This window comes from Neovison vison, chromosome 9, assembly GCF_020171115.1.
Source record: "Neovison vison isolate M4711 chromosome 9, ASM_NN_V1, whole genome shotgun sequence".
NCBI lineage: Eukaryota > Metazoa > Chordata > Mammalia > Carnivora > Mustelidae > Neogale > Neogale vison.
Window position 1 is genome coordinate 77,362,818 of NC_058099.1, and position 22,569 is coordinate 77,385,386.

Genomic DNA, 22,569 nt, shown 5'->3' on the forward strand with positions numbered 1-22,569 from the left:
AATACTGTTATGCTGAAAAAAATAAATAAATTTAAAAAAAAATAGTTTCTCCTATCTTTTATATATAAATGAGTAAAATGCTTAACTGAAATTGTGTGTGTGCTTGATGGGTGGGAGGTGGTTCTCTGAGTCAAATTCACCATTGTGAGAAATGTTAAGAATTAAGAGTATTTGCCTAGAGAGACAAAGTCTTTTAAATTGAATATTTGGTTTTAGGTGACTTCACTTCATGCTGCATTAGAACAAGAAAGATCTAAAGTGAAAGTATTACAAGCAGAACTAGCCAAATACCAGGTATGCTTTTATAATTTTGAAAGTGTTCTCATCACAAGTAATACCTTTAGAATAGATACTGTGTGAGAATAAAGCACTATTTTATTCAGTCCAAAATCTGTTTGCCAAACATATTAATAATTTTGTTATTATTGGTCATATAATTTAAACTTTAGAAAATGTTAGAGTTTTTCTAAATATTGGTAAATACAGCAATAACTAAAGTAAAATCCTTGGTATGATGTGGTATATGTGTCAGTGAATCGTAGTGAGGGAAGGTACATAAATGACATTTGTCCTACTATAGAAATTTGATCACATGGGTACAGCAGTTGATATCTCCATTGTAAAGATATCTTTTCTCCTTTATAATTAATAAATATATGAAGTGATACTTTGAGATTGTGTGAATATCCTTTTCTTTTTACCCAGTAGTTTTAGCATCCATTGATGATATTTGTATCAGTCATTATTTTGGTGGTTGCAAAACAAACTTTTTCTAATTCTATTATTTCTTCTGCATTTACAAGCTGGCATTCAGCATTTTTTTTCTGGACAAAGCAGTAAAAAAAAAATCAGTCATTTGTTTCAGTATATGTATATGTGTGTACACACACACACACACATATATATTTGTATGTATATATGTGTGTCTAAGTCATGATATAAAAATGTGTTAATGTGGGGAGTCGTAATCAAAAAGGTTTGAAAGCCACCACTGTTGGCCTGGAGAACATAGAAGTTTGAACAGTCTGAGGTTTACCTCTTACCCGTCTAGGAAGGAGAATTCTCTTTGCTTGGGAGACTTCAAAAAGGATCCTTGAATTTCATGCAGGGGGTTTTTTGTTCTGTTTTGTTTTTGTTTTTAATCTTGTTGAAAAACAAGGTAAGACTTTTAAGCTGTATAACACTGGTCCTTCGCATAGTGGATATCTACTTTGTAGAAGAGTTTTTAGTAAATATATTTGTGTTTTCCTGCTACAGGAAATAAATTTTGTTTTCAATACATTGCATTACACATCTTAGGTCCCATATACCCTCTTCTACTTTTTTTTCTTTCCTCCCTCTGAATGAACCTGCGCAAAACTTTAATGTGGTAAGGAATGAATAAGGGCATTCTTACACTTGATTTTTTTTTTAATAAAAAATGTTGGTGTAGAATTGTTTGTGACCACCAAAAGGGAAGTTATAAGCAGAATAAAGATGAAAGCAACAAAGAGTAGCTGCCCACACTAGTAAGTGGGTCTGGATTCCATGTGCCCCTGACAGAACCACCACCACTTTAAGAAATGCACTTCCACAGACAAGTACTAGTTCCCAGACTTGGCTGACCAAGAATCACTTGGGAACTTTTTGAATTACAGATTGTTCAGCTCAATTCTGGTAATTATAAATAAATAGATCTGGGACAAAATCTAGACATCAGAATTTGAAAAATACTATCATTAAGGTGATTCTATTGATCAACTAAGTTTGGGTATTCTTGCCATAATTTATAAAAATAGAGGAGAAAACTATAAAGTTATTGTAAGGAAAAATACATCAAACCATTACTTATGGTTAAAATGGGGGTAGAGTAGGTAAGGATAATTTTAATTTCTTTTTTGTACCGTACTTTCTGTATTTCTATAACAAGTATTTGCTTTTTAAATCAGTCAGAAAATGTTATGTTAAAAGTAATAAATGTAAAATGCTTCTTATCTTTTATGCTCCTACCTCATAGGTTAGAGTTTCATTTGGATCAAATTAAATACAGATTCATAAATGTCACTGAGCAATATGAAGAGTATAACCTACTTTTCAACCCACTGATGAACAAAATCAGATTTCTAATCCTATCTAATATGAATAAGACTAACTTGGATTAGAAATTGAGTTATTCTTAAAGGTAATGAACTGAATTAGCAAATTTGCTGATTATATGAAGCAAATTATTTATTTTAGTATTGATCAAAAATTACGTATTTTTAAAAACGTGAGACAGTCCAAATGAGCTCTAAAAAATAAAATATTGGTGATATTACTAAGTCTAAACTAATTCAAGTAGAAGTAACTGCTTCATACAACATGTTTTAACCATTTGTAGAAAGGAGGGCATGTGTTGTGGTGAGCACTGGGTGTTATACACAACTAATGAATAGTTGAACACTATATCAAAAACTAGTGATGTACTATACAGTGACTAACTGAACATAATAAAAAAAACTTGTAAAAATAATTCAGTGGTATGCACATTCAAATTTGCAACAAACTCAAAAAATTGCTTCTTTCTCGTACTCAAAATGCCTTTGGTCTCATTTATTCTTTTTTTTTTTCAATTTATTTATTTTCAGAAAAACAGTATTCATTATTTTTCACCACACCCAGTGCTCCATGCAAGCCGTGCCCTCTATAATACCCACCACCTGGTACCCCAACCTCCCACCCCCCCGCCATTTCAAACCCCTCAGACTGTTATTCAGAGTCCATAGTCTCTCATGGTTCACCTCCCCTTCCAATTCACCCAAATTCCCTTCTCCTCTCTAACGCCCCTTGTCCCATTTATTCTTAAAATGAAAATGCCCCCAAAATGATACTTCCTAAATAATTTACCCTATTTTTCTTTACAGGGTGGCAGAAAAGGGAAAAGAAACTCTGAATCCGACCAGTGTAGGTGATTCCATTAGCCTTTGAGGTCAACACAAAAATTAAAACTTTCAGGGTTTTGCAAAATGTATATATTTAATGCTGTGCAACTGCTAAACTATGCAGTTTTTGTTGAAGAAACTTTAAAATGATTAGCTCACTAACAGACAGTCTATAATTTTATGTCTTTTTGGCTTAAAGTGAAAAGAAGAAAAATAGAATTCCAGCAGAACTCAATGATTATTGTTTATTATCCATACTTCTTATCACTTTAGTTTTTCATCAGTCAATAAAATTAATTTACTCTTCCATTAATATGTTTGGTTTTTTAAATTTCAGAAACAATGTGAAAGTATTATTAATTAATTGGATGGATTGTTTAAGTAGCTTATGCTCAGGAGACATAGAAGTGGGGGAGGTGTAAAGACAACAGCAAAAATAATTACCATACATATTAGAGTATGATAGCATACTGTTTGGAAATTGAGAAAACTTGCATGAGGTAGTTTTAGGGGGGTAGATAACTTTGCTATAAATTTGTTGAGAGGCATTCCAGGCAGAAGGAGCAAAATCTGTACCGAAATACTCGTTTAAAGAACAGTCTGTCTTGTGGACAGAATCATGACACACTGAAAAAAGAAAGAATGTTAAAGTGGGGGAGGAATGAATGAGAGATTTGTCATGGTTTTCATCAATAGCTAAAATAAATAGTGGTATATGGAATTTACTTTGTTTTTAGTATAGTCAGTGAAATACAAATATGATTCATTAAAATACAAAGGGTTTTTTGGTTTTACAACAAAAATGAATATATAAATACTGACCTTGGCCTCCAAAACCAGCATTATATGAAAAATTCCACTTCATGTAAGTGTTTGAAAGAAAAAAATACTTAATGTCATCATTGCTTTTATGTCTGGGTTCTTTCATGAGGTTACATGAACCTTGGAAAGATTTGTGACTTCTTACTTTCCCTATATACCCAGCACTTAATCCTTTGTGTGGTACAGAATAGATGGTGAATAATTGTTCAATAAAGTGGTAAAGCTTTTTTAAATAGTTTTTTTTCCCTGATATTACCTTTAAGAATAAGTGCCATTAGAACCTAATTAATTTATTAAATATATATGTTTGTATTCCATGGTGCCATAGTTTTCAACTCTGGTGAACAAAATCAAATTTCTAATGTTGTTCTATATGAACAAGCTAGACAGAACTTGAATGGTTTCATTTATAACTGATTTACCCAAGTAGTTTATGAACTGAATTACTGAAGCACACTGTATCATCTGCTTTTGATGCCTGCAAATCATCCATTTAGTACATTATCTAGCATCTAGCACAGTGCCTGGCACATAGTAAACGCTGAACAGTTATGCCATTTTCTACTGGGATATCTTGATTTAAAATCACGTGGGCACATAGAAAACATCATTGATCATCCTCTTTTGAGTTGGGATACTGTAAGCATTGCTCTGTTTTTCTCTCTGAATTCTTTTTCTTTGACTGATACATTGACTTCTATGGCTTAATCTATCACCTCTAGGCTGATACTTTAGTTTCATCCAGGAAAGCTTTATCTAGTAAGGGAGAGAAAACACAATCAGTGATCATTGGGGTTTCTTTTCCATTAAATTGATTTCTTGGGCATTCTGTTTTAATAATTATTATTTAGATTCTTTTCCATTTCCTGAATGTTCATTGAAATTATTGATAGCTTATCATGTGCTAGATGTTGTGCTAAGTACAAGAGATGCAAATATATCCATGGCCAATTGGAAGAAAACAGAAATGTAAAGAAATACTCATAAAATATTCCAATAAATAATAGTAATATATTCAGATTGCTATTGGAGCACAGAAAAAAAATGCATCTTACCATTTTAAAAGGTTACCTTAGGCAATTTATTTTAATTATTTCAAACTCCATTAATAAGTTCTTTCTTAAAATATGATTATGGCAATATAACTGGTTAATTAAATACAGCAAATATTTTTTGCCTCTGTGGGATTTTTGACATTTTCTGTAGTGTGTTAGTAAAGCCAGAGGAACTAGAACTATGTTGAAGTCCCACTTCTATTATTAGTTGTATGACCTTGACTCATAGTGAATATTCCATAAATGACTGAACAGAGTGAAATTGGGTGTCAAATGAGAACAGCTAGTGAAAGTATTGGGTTAAAAAAACTAAGATGCAATCTCTTCCTTCAAATTATTTTCAGACTAATAGGAATTAAAAAAAAAACAGCACATAAGTAACTAAAATTCAAAATAGAATACAGTGGATTCCATAAGGAGAGGTATTTGATAGGAAAGTCAGATGTTATTTGTAGAAAAAATAATATTTTTTAACTTCTTCCTGAAGGACAGGCAGCTTTTAAGTGTATAGGTCATATAACGAAAAAGAAAGAGGAAAAAAGATGGAAGAAACAGAAACAATGGAGTATTCCGGGAACAGAAAGATAAAGAATGTGTTGAGGAAGGAGATTGCCTTCATTTTGCTTGGAGTATAGGACAGTAATGAGACAGCCAGAGAGGTGTTTGGGGGATAGCTATCATTCATCTTAAATTTCAGATTAGGAAATCTCTATATAATCTGTAGGCATGGGAAGGTTTATGGACAAAGGAGTGATGTAATCCAAGTTGCCCTTTAAGAAGATTGAAATGGCAATGATGTAATAGCAAATTATAGAAGAATTTAGTTTGGAAGAGTGTCAAGGAAGCTCCAATAATAGAAATAGGGGGTAAAGAGCATCTGAACTAGAGAGATGGCAGTAGGAGTCAGAAAATAGAGTAACAAATATTCCCAAGGTGGAATCTAGCAAACTTGTGTAGAGAAAATGAACAAGAGCGTCAGAGATGTAAACAGGATCTCAGTCCTAAATGGGAGTGAGAATGATAGTGCCATTAGCAGGTGGACTGATGGTGGAATGGATGTAGCATAATGGACAGAGTGAGCTTTGACTTGTTAAATTGAATTTGGCCACAGAGCATCTAACATTAAAGTCCATCGAGTTAAGAATTCAGTTCTGGTCCTTTTGAGAAAAGTTAACAGTATGAACTGTAATTCATACAATTGAGGTCTATGAATAGTTGACACACTCAAAGGCAAAAGTTTTTGAAGAGAGGTATTGCTGAGGACAGACTTTGGGAATGGTAGTAGTTAGGTGGGTAGCATGGTCATGAATGTTGTTGTAGAGAGGTCTGTTTATAAGCCCAAGGAAAAAACTATAGGACAGCTGAAGGACACATGAATGACCTTCAAAGTAGTTCTTCAGTGGCACAGAGCAAGGCATTGAGAAACAAGTTAAACTCTTTAACACTTCTAGCAATTTAAAGGATTGAGGATTGGTTTGTTTTTTGTGGGACTGAGGAGAACTTTGCAGAGTTCATGAACACTAGGAGCCAGTTGAGATAACAAAGGGTTTGGGGGTGGGGGTGAGGGATGGTCTTGTGAGCTCACCAATTAGGTATTTTCTTGCCATCACACAATTTCGTTGCCTTATCAACCCTCTGTAATTTGTAGTTTAATTCTAAGCTAAGCTGCTCTCTGTTAGTGGAATTATATAACCTTTTCCATATAACAATTTAAGAATGTTTGAGCAGAACTAAAGGATTTAAAAAAGAAACAATGAGACAGACATTAGTAAACTTTGATAACTTAGCTTTTGTACAATATGGGAATGAAAAATTACTGAAGCAACAAGAAAGATGGTAAGTGAAAGATAGTCTAAGACTCTTTAAAGTCTGACACTGAGGAGTTTTCCTGGGGTAAATTTTTAATTGAATTCAAAATGTTACCTAACATGAGTATCCACTGCAAGTGGGGTTGCTAAGAAGGGGGTACCATTATATGTACTATTAGCAGCGTTATACTTTGGTTTTTGCCTTTATGAAAAGCACTATAGTAATGTTTCAAGAGCCAGAAAAATATTTATACCCACAAATGACTGGTATTGGATAAGTTACCCTTAGAAAATAATTTGAGAGAAGAATAAGTTTTAAAAGATGCAGACAGGGGTGCCTGTCTGGCTCAGTGGGTTAAGCCTCAGCTTTCAGCCCAGGTCATGATCTCAGGGTCCTGGGATTGAGCCCCATATTGGGCTCTCTGCTCAAGAGGAAGCCTGCTTCCCCCTCTCCCTCTGCCTGCTGCTCTGCCTACTTGTGATCTCTCTCCCTCTGTCAAATAAATAAATAAAATATTTAAAAAAATATAAAAGATCCAGACAGGTATAACAGTATGTATAATAGAGAACCATGAAGTAACCCAAATGTCCAACTTCAATGTCTCACCCAAGATCCAACTTGAATGACTAAATAATATAACACATCAGTGGAAATTTTATTTTGCAGCCTTTAAAAAAATTATAATTAGGATGACTGTATAAAAACATGGACTGTGTTAAATGACGTTTAAATATAAAAACAAATAAAAACTTGGACACTGGTTATAGCTATGTTAAAATATATGTGCACATGGACAAACTGGAAAGTAATAATTCTGAAATAAAAAACTTCTTGTTTTGGGATGGGGGTTATGGGGAATTATGAGCTAATTGTTTATTCTCCCCCAAATTTCATCTAATGTACTGTTTTTTGTAATTAAAAGGAAAAACACTTACTTGTTAAGTAATTTGCTGTTATGGGAGTAGGTTGTATTAACTTACCCCTTATATTGACATGTTCAGTTGAATTATGTTGATTTTTAAGAGATATTAAGAGACATTTTTAAAGAGACATGCGGGTTTTGTTTTATCTTTCAATCCAGTTCATTACAATAGAACTGGTGCAGAGAAGGTACTGTTGTGAATCATATGAATGTATGTATGGCTGTAAGAAAACTTATAAAATTTAACCAACCAGCTTGATGTTTCCCTGTTTTACTTCCCATTTAAAAAATCTTAGAAGTTTTACTGCCATTAACCATGTCATACTGTTCTGGTGACATTTCCAATATTAACTTTTTTGATATTCATATTACAAATTAAGATGTGAATTTTATAAATACTAAATATAATATGCTTCTCATCATGAATTTAAGAAAGCAATAATTTTCTTCTCCATACCTCAATATATATAGTGAGTACGGATTGTACCATGTTGTATAAAATTAGTTTTTTAAAACATAGCCTTATTGAGATATAATTGACATACAACTGCACACAATAAATGGGGTAAGTGAACATGCTTTGATATTTCTTGAGATTTGCCTTAGGCACCAGTTTGTAACCTACCTAGTAAGTGTTATGTGTGGGCTTAAAAAGAATGTGTGTTCTGTAGTTATTTTTTATGTATGCCCAATTAGATCAAGTTTCTTGATATCTAGTATATCCCTAATGATTCTACCCTCTGTCCTATTAGTTAATGAGAGATATGTTAAATCGGACTGTGATTATGGGTTTGTCTACTTTTCTTTATGTTTGTCAGTTCTGCCAGCCAGGTTGAAAACCACTGGGCTAAAATGAAAAAGAGAAAAACAGAATCAGGGAAAGTGTGTGTGTGTGCATGTGCGCATGTGCGCACGCATGTGCATACCTGTGAGTGTGAAATTCATTGTACATAAATATTCTGGACTGCCCCTTCCTCTAATTTGGCCAGGAATTATTTGACCTATCTTCTATCAAGAAGTGGCATTTATGATTCCTTCTCTTGAATTTGGGTGGATTCTGTGACTGTTTTATCCAATAGAATATGGCAAAAATAACACTATACCTGTTTTAAGCCTAGGCCTTAAGACACTAGCAACTTCTACTTCCACCCTCTTGGAGTGCTCCCTGTGTGGAAAATCAGATACCATGTGTAACTGTTTTGAGATCTCTATGCTTTAAAAAATTCAAATCACGTGGAAGACCACCTATAGGGACTCTGGCTGATGACCACAGCCTAGCCAATGGCCAGCAGCAATGGTAGGCCATGTGAGCTAGCCATTTGGGACATCTCTTCCAGTCGAAGCTTCATTATGACCCTAGCCTGAACTGCATTCTGACTGCAACTGCATGAGATGTCAAGTGAGAACTGCCCAAACAACCCATAGCACAGTGAGAGATAACAAATACAACAAATTGTTTTCCTAAGATACTAAGTTTGAGAATAGTTTGTTATGCACCAATAAATAACCAAGGCAAAATTTATTACTTAGAAGAATGGTAATATTGTAATAAAACTCAGTGCATATGATATTGGTGTTGGCCAAAGGTGGAAAGACCCTACAGGTCTTGTTCATGGGTGTGGAAGGGACTTGAGACTTTTGGTGAGAGCTTAAAATCTGGAAAAAAAAAAGAGGGCTTCTTGTTTTGAAATGACAACAGCTTGGCAACATTATTGCCTATAGTAGCATGGAAAATAGAAGATCTCATGAAGGTAAGTCTGGCTGGGAGGGTTTTTCATACAATATAGAGAGTTACAACTGGTGTTTTGTAACTGCTTGTGCTACAATACAGGAAGAAAATGATGAACTAAAGCAACAAGTTCTTGAGCAGAATTTAAAGAAAATATAAAGGAGTCAGGAATTCAAAAATAAAACTTAAACTCGGGCTTCCCTGCCAAAGATTTTCAAAATAATAAAGGGCTTCAGGGCAAAGATCAAATTAGAGGGATAACAATAAATATTCCAGGATAAAGATCTCAAAGGTGTATTTGTTTAAGACCCTTGGTTAAGACTTCAGAGACTTAGGGAGTGCCTGGCAGAGCTACAGAGAATCCTAAGGGCATTGGGCTACAGCCAAATGGACAGCAGAGTAGAGAAGTTTTTGTCTCTGAAACAAGTATGGATATGTTTTTTTCTCTAGTGAAGCTGATTACAAGAAATGCACAAAAAATTTAAAGCTTGAACTGAAGGGGATAGGAACAGTACAAAATAAAAGACCTTCGGATCATCAAACTTCTACTGGCAGGAAGCAGTCTGAGGAAGCTACCCAAACATAAATAAGGGCTACTATTTTTTTTTTTAAAGAAAAAATCATGATTCAGAGATGAGCCAAAGACAGAACTGAATTAGGCTCTACTCAAGGGATTGGCAACAAATGCCTCACTAGAGTTCAGATTTGCTAAGTAGACCAGTAACTGTTGAGTGTCTCATAATTTCCTCCTTTCTGAGTAGAAGTGTGTATTGTGATTATCCTGTTTGTGGATAGGGGCCACAAGGGGGGCAGATATCTGGCCACAGGGGGCAGATAGTTTGTCCCTCGATTATCCAGAGAACTGGAATTGAGAGGAGCTACACCTGGGCCTGATTCGGATGCTGACATCCTGGACTTGGAGCTGAGGTTGCAATGACATGAAACCTTGGGAGTCATGGTAGTGAATGAGTGTATTTGGTTTATGGTCAGAGGGCAGATTGTAGTAGAGCAATAGCTACCAATTCTTTTATATTTTTCTCACAGAAAGGTGAGGGGTTTGTGTCCCTGTCCCTTGAAACTGAGTAGTTCAAGAGTATTCTTGGACCAACAGAATATGGCAGAATGATCCCTATCCTTAAGAGAGTGACAGTTTCTACCTTTTCTTTTGGAAGAAAGTGAGAACAGATGCTGATCACAAATTGATAATATTCAACCATAATGGGTTGAATTGTGCACCTCCCCCTCAAAAGACCTGTTCAAGTCCTAACCCCCAAGACCTGTGAATGTGACCTTACTCGGACTTAGGGTCTTTGCAGATGAAATCAAGTTAAGATGAGGTCATACTGTATTAGAGTGAGATTAGAGAGATTAGGCCCTAATCCAGAGACTGTTATCTTTGTAAGAGAAAAGGGAGGGGGGGTTGGACACATACACAGAGGGAAGAAGGCCATGTTTCAACAGAGGCAGATATTGGAGTGGTGCAGTTATCAGCCAAGGAATGGGAAGGATTGCCAGGAGCAACCAGAAACTAGAAGAGGCCAAGAAGGATTCTTCCCAAAAGCATTCAGTGGGGGCATGGCTCTGCCAACACTTTGATTTCAGACTTCTAGCCTCCAGAACTATGAGAGAATAAATTTGTTATTTTAAGCCACCAAGTTTGTGGTAATTTGTTATGGCAGTCCTAGGAAGAGTACATCAGCAAAGCATCTACATCATCAAATTCTCATTTCCTTCCTATCTTGCCATATGGTCTCCTCTGCAAGACCTTCCATGTCTGACTTCTTAATGCTATGGCGCTCCATGACTTCATTCTGAATTGTCTGTTTTCCTCATGCTGCTTAATGAGTTCATCCATTACTGTGCTTTAAATACTAGTAGTACATTCAAGTCTCTCAAACTTACATATCCATATCTGGCTTCTCAAAGATTGGTTGGCTACAGATAACATATTCAATTACAGTTGACCCTTGAACAATTCCTGGGTTAGGGACAACGACCTCATGCACAGTCAAAAATTTGCATATGATTTTGACTCCCCAGAAACTTAACTACTGATATTGGAAACCTTACTGTTAACATAAATAGTTAACACACATTTTGTATGTTCTACGTATTATGTAGTGTATTCTTAAGCTAGATAAAATGCTATTAAAATCATGAAGAAAAATACATTTACACTACATTTACACTACTGTACTATACTGAAAAAAATCCCATGTGTGGACCCACGCAGTTCAAACCCGTGTTGTTTAAGGGTCAACTGTACTTATCCTTACTGGATATTTTAAGGCACATCTCAAAACTATTTTTATCACCCACCAATTTTTTCCTCTCAGTAAATAATTCAAATATCCACCCACATGCTTCTCTTGTCATTGATATTTGCCTCTCATCCTGCCATCTCTCAGTGCTGTCAAATTCTCTTCCAAATCTATCTCAGATGTACCCATATCTCCCCAGCCTCATTGCCAGTACCGTGTCCCCAGTCATCGTCTCTATGTCAGACTAGTGCAGAAGCCTCTAATCGGTCTTCCTGCATCTGTTCGTACGCCCACACCATCCATTCACATACAACCAGGTCAGCTTTTCAAAACTGTAGATCAGACTATGCCATTCCTTTGTCTAAAACCCCTCATTGCCTTTACAATACACAGAAAATAAAATTCAAACTCACCTCTGGCATACGAGAAGGCCAAATGCCTCAGTAATAAAAAAAAAAAAGGTGATGCAAATTGGTTACACTGCAGTGGTGTGAATACAGTAAAACATGCTATCTTAGAAATATCAAAGTTGAGTGACTTAAATGCACAGTCAAGCCACAAACATAGTAGTTCACACTAAGAGCCAGTAGGGCATCCAGTGAGCCTAAAATAGAGGGCCTATACTCCTATGCAGCTTGAATTAAGAAGGCCACACAACTTAGTATGTGTTAAATATGCTATGACTCAGTAAATAAACTGTTCCTCCCTGACTTCCCTAGAGGCACCTCTCCTACCCCAGGATGATGGAACAGTTACTCTTCTTCAGCTCTTCCCACCCACCTTCAAGGTACTGTGTGTGCCTGGAATGGCAAGAAGGTCTCTTTTTATCTTTGGCTGGAGACCTTCATCTAGACTCCCCACTGAAGAGACAGAAGGCAACATTATTTCCTGTGGATAATTTATATTCTATGAATGGGATCACTAGAAGAATAAAAGGGAAGCTGCTTTCATGTGGAAGCAGGATATCAGTAGTTTTTAATTAGATTAACCACTGATTTACACAAAGTCACCCTGTGACCAAATCATGGGGCCAGGAACTAGAATTCTGGATGCAGTTTCATTCCACTGTAACTATTTCTCAAAGTGGTTTACAAATCAGCTGCATTAAACTTACCTGGTGGTATTTGTTAAAAACATAATTTTGGCCTTCACTCCAGCTGTGGTGAATCAGTATTTCTGGAGGCAGGACTGGGTATCTAAAATTCTAACAAACTTCCCCAGGAAAAGCTTACACATCTTATCCCCACATTAACTTTGCTTTTTCTGGTATACATACTAGTCATTTCTATTGGCAACTTCCAAAATACTTCCCAAGTATTTTAAGTTCACAAAACTTCAATTTCACTTTGATTTTCTTTATCTGTAAAATGAAAATTTTCTTAGGTAATAGCTGAAATGATTTTAAGATCTAAAGGTAAATGTGCAATTGCTAGATTGTAGGGTAGCTCTATAACTTTCTGAGGAATCTGCATACTGTTTTCTAGAGTGGCTGCGCCAGTTTGCATTCCCATTGACAGTGTAAAAGGATTCCCCTTTCTCCACATCTTCACCAACATCTGTTGTTTCCTGTGTTGTTAATTTTAGCCATTCTGACAGATGTGTGGTGATACCTGGTTTTGACTTGTATTTCCCTGATGCTGAGTGATGTTGAGCATCATTTCATGTATCTGCAGACCATCTGTCTGTCCTCTTTGAAAAAAAATGTCTATTTGGGTTTTCTGCCCATTTTTTAATAAGGTGGTTTGCTTTTTTGGTGTTGAGTTGTATGAGCATATATATTTTTTTCTTTTTTTTTTAAGATTTTATTTATTTATTTGACAGAGAGAGATCACAAGCAGGCAGAGAGGCAGGCAGAGAGAGAGGAGGAAGCAGGCTCCCTGCCGAGCAGAGAGCCCGACGCGGGGCTCGATCCCAGGACCCCGAGATCACGACCCGAGCTGAAGGCAGCGGCCTAACCCACTGAGCCACCCAGGTGCCCCTATATTTTTTTCTATTAACTCCTTATTGGATATATCATTTGCAGTTATCTTCTCCCACTCAGTAGGTTATCTTTTTGCTTTGTTGATGGTTTCTTCCTCTGTGCAGAGGTGTAGTCCCAGTAGTTTATTTTTGCTTTTGTTTCCCTTGCCTTAGAAGACATAGCTAGAAAAATGTTGCTATAGCTAATGTCAGAGAAGTTACTGTCTTGGTTCACTTCTAGGATTTTTATGGTTTTAAGTTTCACATTTAGGTCATTAATATATCTTGAGTTTATTTTTGTGTATGGTGTTAGAAAGTGGTCCAGTTTCATTCTTTTACATGGAGCTGTCCAGTTTTCCCAGCACCATCTGTCAAAAAGACTGTCTTTACCCCATTGTATGTTGCTGCTTCCTTTGTCATGTATTAGTTGGCCATAAAAATGTGAGTTTATTTCTGTGGTCTCTATCCTGTTCCACTGATCTATATTTTTGTGCCAGCACCATACTATTTTTTTTAAAAGATTTTATTTATTTATTTGACAGAGAGAGATCACAAGTAGTCAGGCAGGCAGGCAGAGAGAGAGAGGAGGAAGCAGGCTCCCTGCTGAGCAGAGAGCCCGATGCGGGACTCGATCCCAGGACCCTGAGATCATGACCTGAGCCGAAGGCAGCGGCTTAACCCACTGAGCCACCCAGGCGCCCCACCATACTGTTTTGATTATTACAGCTTTGTAGTGTATCTTGAAATCTGGAATTGTGATACCCCCCAGCTTTGTTCTTGTTTCTCAGGATTGCTTTGGTTATTCAAGGTCTTCTGGGGTTCTGTATAAATTTTCGCATCATTTCAGTTTTGCAAAAAATGCTGTTGGTATTTGATAGGAATTGCATTGAATCTGTAGATTACTTTGGGTAATGGACATTTTGACAATATTAATTCTTCCAATCCATGACCATGGAATATGTTTCCATTTTTCTGTGTGTCATCTTCAATTTCTTTCCTAAGAGTCTTCTAATTTTCAGAGAACAGGTCTTTTATCTCTTTGGTTAAGTTTAATCCTAGGTATTTCATAGTTTTTGGTGCAATTGTAAATAGTGTTGTTTTTTAAAATTTCTCTTTCTGCCACTTCCTTGTTAGTGTGTAGAAACACTACTAATTTCTTTTTGTATCCTGCCACTTTACTAAATTAGTTACTCCTAGTAGTTTTTTGGTGTAGTCTTTAGGATTTTCTATGTGTAGTATCATGTCATTTGTCAGTAGTAACAGTTTAACTTCTTACCAATATGCTTTTATTTCTTTTTCTTATCTGACTGCTCTGGCTGGAACTTCTAGTACTATGTTGAATAAAAGTGGTAAGAGTGGACATCCTTGTTTTTTTCCTGATCTTAGAAAGAAAGTTCTTAGTTTTTCATCATTGAGGATGATGATAGCCATGGGTTTTCATATATGGCCTTTATTATGTTGAGTTTTTATCATAAATGGTTGTTGAATCCTATCAAGTGTTTTTGTGGCATCTACTGAAATGATCATGATTTTTAGACTTTGTTTTGTTGAGATATGTGACATTGATTGGTGTCTGTGGAACCATCCTTACATCCCAAGAATAAATCCCATCTGATGGGGGTGAATGATTTCTTTAATGTATTGTTACATGTAATTTGCTAAAGTAATTTTCCTGAATAAAGCAAACCAGACATGAAAGATTACATACTGATTTAATTTATATGAAACTCTAAAAAAGATGATCTATAATGAGAGTCAACGGATGAATAGTTTCCTGGACCCATGGTGTGAGGGGTGAGTGGGAGAAAGGGATTAACTGGAAAAGCGCTCAAGGAATTTTCCAGGATGATAGAAATGTTCTTTGTCTTGGTTGTGGTTGTGGTTATACAGGTGCACACATATTAAGATTCACAGAACCATGCACTCAAAATTGAGTGTGTTTTATAGTGTGTAAATGATATCTCAAAAAAGTAGATTAAAAAATTCCTGCTGTACGAAATAAGTCAATCGGAGAAAGACAACTATCATATGATCTCCCTGATATGAGGAAGTGGAGATGCAACGTGGGGGGTTTGGGGGGTAGGAAAAGAATAAATGAAACAAGATGGGATGGGGAGGGAGACAAACCATACGAGACTCTTAATGTCACAAAACAAACTGAGGGGGGCTGGGGGGAGGGGGGTAGGGAGAGAGGGTGGTGGGGTTATGGACATTGGGGAGGGTATGTGCTATGGTGAGTGCTGTGAAGTGTGTAAACCTGGCGATTCACAGACCTGTACCCCTGGGGCTAATAATACATTATATGTTTGTAAAAAAATGAAAGAATTAAAAAAATAAAATAAATAAAAATTCCTACTGTATATGTTCCATGTTAAAAAAAATCTGGACAAGCAAAGAGAACAACTAAAATTCATCTTAGCCAAACACACACACACACACACACACACACACAATTGTATCTCATTTCTATATATCCCAAATAATGTAAAAGAAAATTTTAAGAGATACAATTTAAGATAACATTAGTGTATAACACTAATCTGAAAAAAGGTGTGCAAGACTGCTAAAAAGAAAAGTATAAAAGTTTACTGAGAGGCAATAAAGATCTAAATAAATACATGTATCTATGTTCTATATTTTAAAGATTTTAATGATCTCCAAGTGGATTTATAGACTTGAAATAACCTGCTCGAGATTCTACTCCTCTCCCTCTGTCCCTCTCTGGCCTCCAAAATAATAAATAAATCTTTAAAAAAACCCTCTTACCTCATACCATTCATAGGAATAAATTAATTATGGATAGATTGAAGAACTATATGTGAATGGCAAAACCCTAAACTTTTAGGATATAACTGTAATGGCTTGAATAAAATGTTCATCTGGAACCTCAGAATGTGACCTTTTTTGGCATAAAGAGTCTTTTTTAAAAAAAAAGATTTTATTTATTTATTTGAGAGAGAGAGAGAGAATGAGAGTGAGAGAACATGAGAGAGGAGAGGTCAGCGGGAGAAGCAGACTCCCCACTGAGCAGGGAGCCCAATGCAGGACTCGATTCCAGGACTCCAGGATCATGACTTGAGCTGAAGGGAGTTGCTCAACCAACTGAGCCACCCAGGCCCCCCATGAGAGTCTTTGCAGATGTAATTAAGATTAGGATAACGAGATGAGATTATCCTGGATTAAGGTGGACCTTAAATCCAACTGTGAGTGCCTTTATGTGAGAAAGAAGAGATGCACAGGAGAAGCACAAGGCAAAAGGCCATGTGAGCAGGAGGCAGAGACTGGAATTCTGGAACTAGAAGCCAAAGAACGCCAAGAGCTGCTGACAGCAAGCCGAGAGCTGGCTGGCATGGAAGCATGGGACAGATTCCCTTTTCAGAGCCTCCGGAAGAAACCAACACACCAACACCTTAATTTCAGTCTTCTCGCCTCCGGAACTGTGGGAAAATGAATTTCTGTTGTTTAAAGCCACCCAGCTTGTGGCAATTTGTTATGGCAGCTCTAGGAACTAATATCATAATGTAGGAGAATACTTTCATAACCTCAAAGTCTGAAAAAAGGGCAAAAGCGCTAGTCATAAAGGAAAAGATCAACTATCTTAAGTTAAAATTAAAAGTACCTCTTTTCATGAACGCATAGTATGAAGACTAAAAAACCAAACAACTGAGTATGGAAAGCTATTTGAAATATATATAACTGACAAAAGACTGAGATTTCAAAATAGGCAAGAGTCTTGAACAGGTACTTCACAGAAGAGGAAATCCAAATGGCCATCAAACATATAAAAAAGTGATTAGCTTTATTAGTAATAAGGGAAATAAAAATTGAAATCACAGTTATGTAGCCGGCAGATTGTTAAAACCAAACAGAAAAATATAGGCAAAAGAATATCAGGCTCTTTACATAAGGAGAAATCTAAATGGCCAATAAAAATATGAAAATTTACATTCCAACCACAATTTCAACCACAAAGAGAAGCCATTCCACTACCAAAATGGCAGAAGTGTAAAGGTCTGATAATACCAATAGTTGGTGAAATTTGGGGTCAATTGAAGTTCTCATACAAAGCTGAGGAGTGTACATTGTCGTGACCACTTTGGAAGATCTTTTGGCGTTATTTGGCAAAGCTGAAGACTCACAGACCCCATAGCCCAACAGTTCCTCCCATAAGTATTTATATCTTGGAGAACCTTATGTTTTATATGTATAAGAATATTGACAAGAGCATTGTTTGTAATAGGAAAAAAACGGGGGGGGGGCGTCCATCTAAGATGGATTAACAAGCCCCATCCACATATAGAGAACAATACGATGGGTGGATCTTACAAATGTAATACCAAATGAGAGAAGGAAGACAGAAAAGAATACAAATAGTATGCATTTATGCAAAGGAAATTTGAAAGTGGGCAAAATTAACTTCATTGCATATTATTTTAGGAGATAAAAACATAAAATCAAATGATTATTCTGAAAGTCACTTTATTATCTCTAGCAGATGGGAGAAGATTATGATAGGAAGACACACAGTTAATGGAGTCTTCCGGGGTGCTGAGAATATTCTATTTCCTGATCTTGGATATAATTATATCTCTATGTAAATATGGTTAACGTGTGTGTGTGTGTGTGTGTGTGTGTGTACACACATGCATATATATACACATACATGTATATATCATGCACTTGCACTTTCTTTTTTTTTAATGATTTTTTTTTTAGATTTTATTTATTTACTTGACAGAGACCACAAGTAGGCAGAGAGGCAGGCAGACAGAGTAGGAAGCAGGCTCCCTGACGAGCAGAGAGCCCTACGAGGGGCTCGATCCTGGGACCCTGAGATCATGACCTGAGCTGAAGGCAGAGGCTCTAACCCACTGAGCCACCCAGGTGCCCCTATAATGCACTTTTTATATATACTATTATGTATCACAAAATTAGTAAAAAAACGGATGCTGTTTGCAAGTATCTCTTGTTTAAATACTCTGCACAAGGAAGTTCATGGTATGCAAGAAAATGAAAAGGATCCTAGATCCCAGCCCCTTAAATAAAAATAACTATTTAAATCCTTCTAAGAAGAAACTAGGTCTCTCTCTTTCTCACTCTCTCTCTCTCTCAGAACTCTCTCAGAATGAGAGTTCTGAATATAAACTTTCTTCATTAACTTTTTCTTTAGGGAAGCCTAATGTATTTGACAAACAACTCTGTCAAGACAGTCTAGTGCCTCCTGAGCCTTAAACAAGAAAGCAGCTCAAACAAGAGAATTTAACTGAAGTAAAACTCAGAAAACAAGCAACTGCAGGATGGAAAATAGAGCAAACAGAACATGACATGCATTGAACCAAGCCCCCGCCCCCTTCTGATAGCTTTGCTAATAGGAAAAAGAAAAATCATTGAAGTAATAACCCCCTCTTCAGTTGTGTTTGCTCAACAGTTGATTTCTACCTCCAATTGCTCACCCAGGAGAGAATACAACTGTCCTCTGATCTTTGGAGGTGAAATCACAGAGGCAGTTTCCCTATTTCAAATTATCAGGTTATTTGGGGCTAATGTCATCAGTATTTAATGGAAAATTTTTTTCTTTTTGTCCTGGCTCCCTCAAACTATTTAATAAAGGCTCCTATGGTTTTATTGCTCTTATATTAATCAGAGACTCAAAAGTATTACTTATCCAGTCTTTCGACTAAATGGAAAACTAACTTTTCTGAAGTGAGGTGCAGGTGGCTGTGAGATGAGGCACCCTTCAACAAGCTAGCGAGTGTTTGTCTACTAAGAATTCAGAAAATCCAGATTGTGCATTTTGGGCTATGTTGACGGTGTACCTAATGGTCATCATTTAGCTGAACATTGCCTTCGTCTCTGCAAAGTCTTAGGTTTTAAATGCTGATGGTATGACTCAGAAAGCAGTGACAGAGACATGTACCAGTGAACATGAAAGGGAGATTCACAACTGCTATGGGCAGAAACCCGGAAAATTTTTAGAATTTTTAGAACTTCAACTGATTGGCTTGGAAGATGAGGGAGTAGGCCTACAATGCTTCTTAAGAATTGCACCAGCTGGGATGCCTGACTGGCTCAGTTGGACTCAGTATGACTCTTGACCTTGGGGTCATGAGTTGGGAAGCCCATGCTGGGCATAGAGATTACTAAATACATAAATAAATAAAGTTTTTTAAAAAGGCAGCTGCTAAGCTGTCTTTCCCTTAAGTCTATCATGTTAATCTTAGATCTATCCAGAAATGACAGTAGGGTCAGAGTTCTTGTTGTTGTTGTTGTTGTTGTTGTGTGTGTGTGTGTGTGTGTGTGTGCACTTACAATCCAAACTTTAGAAAAAGGATTAGCCCCCTCAGCTTTTTCTGAGGCTAACTAATTCTTGTGGGAAAGAATTTAACTATTTTCTCCACCCCATATTGAGTTTACGATGCTGATGAGGTCAGCATCTCACATTGGGTTCAACGTGAGACAGGAATCCATCAGAATCCTAGAGGAGAACATAGGAGTAACCTCTTCGATATCAGCCACAGCAGCTTCTTTCAAGATATGTCTCCAAAGGCAAAGGAAACAAAAGCGAAAATGAACTTTTGGGACTTCATCAAGATCAAAAGCTTCTGATGAGGTAACTCCCCAAAGATTGAGAAACAGACCCAAAGAAACATAGATAAACTCTTACAGTCTGCCCTTCCATCATGGAAAAATTTCCCCTAGTATTGACATTGAATTTGAAAGATGTTATTTCAATAACAGGCAGGAGATGCCTCAGATTAAGGAGGACTTCTCAAAAAAGGTCATCTGCCATGGGACACAAACCCCAGCCACAGCTGGGGAACATGGCAGTGGCCTGACACAGCTCCTGAAGCTGGAATCATGTGAGCGAATGCTGGCTTTGCTGCTTAACACAGGGCTTGGGCCACATGGATGACATTGGAAGTCTGGTTAAGCTGCAGTCAACCACTGCACTTCCCACAGTCAAGGCACCTCGCTTCCAGCATGCAATCACCCTCTTTCCATGCCCCTTACATCCCTCCTTCTTCCTGTGTGCCAGCCTCTGCTGCTTTAAGGGAAAGATGATTAGGAGAGCCCCAAGTTTGCCCTGTCACCAAGGGGAACCAAAGATCTATGCAGCCAACAAGTATGCTGGGCAACTTTGGGGAGGAGAGAAACTCACCCCTGTGTGGCTGTTGTGCTGGAGAAACATGCCCAAGCCACCATTCTAATAGTTCCACAGAGACCTGGCATCTGGACTAAGCCAAAAGGATTTGGGCAGGCTTCCTCTGGGGGGAGAGACTACCAGGACCCTGCAGCTGGGGCACTCCAGGCAGTTCAAAAGTGTTATTGTCATTAGTTTTACATCTGAATGTCTATGGGAATTGATGAGCAGGTGTTTGTGTTCCTCTCCTGTAAGTTCCAGGCAAGATTCTCCTGACTGGGAAGAGCAATCACTTAGCACAATGCTAGTACCTTTGAGGCTCCACAGTTTGAGCTACAAGTCCATGGGTCTGATGATCTTGCCAATCAGAGCTTCCTCTTGCCAGAGGTGCCAGTGAGGGCTTTGGGACCCAGCCTCCCTAACCCGGCTACTGCGTATACCCCACCCCTTTTGAAGAGCAGCTCCTGAGCTCTTGTTGCAACTGAGGGCCTGACTGGTAAAGGTCTTGCAACTGGTAGCTTGATACTCCTATTTTGGGGTGGGTCAACTTGGATCGAATGACTGTCCAAGTGAGAAAGCCTCGGTAAGTCTTGCTTATCAGATGGAAATGGCATATCCATCTGAGCAGACTGCGCCTGCTCTGGCCCTTGTGTCACCTTGGCTTTATACAAACAACTGGGAGCTACCTCCTGAGAGAAGCTCTCTCCTTGCCTTCTCCTCCCTTTGACTTCTCTGCTGGAAGCAAAACCACTGGTTCAATGGAACTCTTGATCCGCAGTTCCCCCTGCATGCCTGGGTTTGATTCACTGATGGTTTGGCTGTAGTTTCAGAACTGTAACAGCCGTTCAAGTCAAGTCAACGTGTAGAACCAAAAGTGGGACCCTCAGTGGGCAGAATTCAAGGCCCCTCTATTTCTGCCCTATTGACTCTTGGGCTGTTGCCAATGGTCTGGCTCTTTGGTTTGAACTTGGAAAGCCACAGACTGGCAGATGGAATAGATCGCTCCTCTTTGGGGACGTGAGCTATGGAAACAAACGACAGCTGTGGAGCCAACCACATGCGTCTTTCATGGAGATGTCCCTGGAAGGGCCCGTTCTGAGGAGACTGCCTAGAGTCCAGCTTCTGGCAGAGCTTTGTGCTGCCCTGACCACCACTGCCATCTGCATCTGTCACTGTGCTGGGCACAGTCCACACCAGTCATAGACTGGGTGCAGAGTATAGGAATTAATGTTTCTCATGCAAAGAGAAACTACCTTACCACTGCCTGCCATACCAGGACCCCTGACAAAATGTGACACATTTGTTTCACAGCAAAGGAGGCCCCCCTGCGAGAGTGTGGCCCTGCCTACTCCTGGATTCCTTTAGCCTTGTGAGCCTCTCCCCAGGCGCCCAGGGGCACCTCCCTGCCTTTGACCTGTTTGAGCTTCAGTGTCACTGCTCTAGTCCAATTGACCGACTCAACTCACATAATGTGGTCCTTGAAGCTAATCTGTGTCACGTGTTAGGCTTTCTGGACTGTTTGCAGCCCGAAAATGGTGTACTTTTTATTACAAAAGCCACTCAATGACGGGCTAATGGCCAAGGTACTTAATGGACTTCCCATGCTTTCTGCTAATCACAGGCATCTGGTAGTGTTGAGTGTTGGAACAGTTCACTTCAGAAATCAACTCAAAAAGATTTCTTACTCGCTATCCCTCGCCTTCTCCTCGTTCATAGACATTAGCTGGGATATTTTGGTCACTGGATGTGGCTGTCCACAGAAAGGAAGCATCTCCTCTTGGCCACTCCCTAGATTACAAGAAGGACAAATGGGTGGGGTGAGGAGTTCACACAAGGACTTTGAAAATCCAGCAGTCTCCCCGGGGCATTCTTGGGCCTGCCGCTTCCCTTTCCCCTAATGGCAACTGCAGACTGGCCTGGTTGGTACACACTCTTGGTGGCACCAAGTTGGTGGTACCTCTTGGTAACCGC

At 38.0% G+C, this 22,569-nt stretch overlaps 1 protein-coding gene across 2 annotated transcripts in view; it reads left to right on the forward strand.

The window, feature by feature from the left end:
* Positions 1 to 3,213, forward strand: part of GKAP1 (G kinase anchoring protein 1) — an 81,240-nt gene extending 78,027 nt beyond the window's left edge. For both annotated transcript variants that reach the window (XM_044265809.1, XM_044265810.1), the window contains 2 exons: positions 217 to 294; positions 2,883 to 3,213. In XM_044265809.1, the coding sequence (XP_044121744.1) occupies positions 217 to 294; positions 2,883 to 2,930 (126 nt within the window). In that variant the 3' untranslated portion in view covers positions 2,931 to 3,213. The remainder of the gene's footprint in view (positions 1 to 216; positions 295 to 2,882) is intronic.
* Positions 3,214 to 22,569: the final 19,356 nt, after the last annotated feature.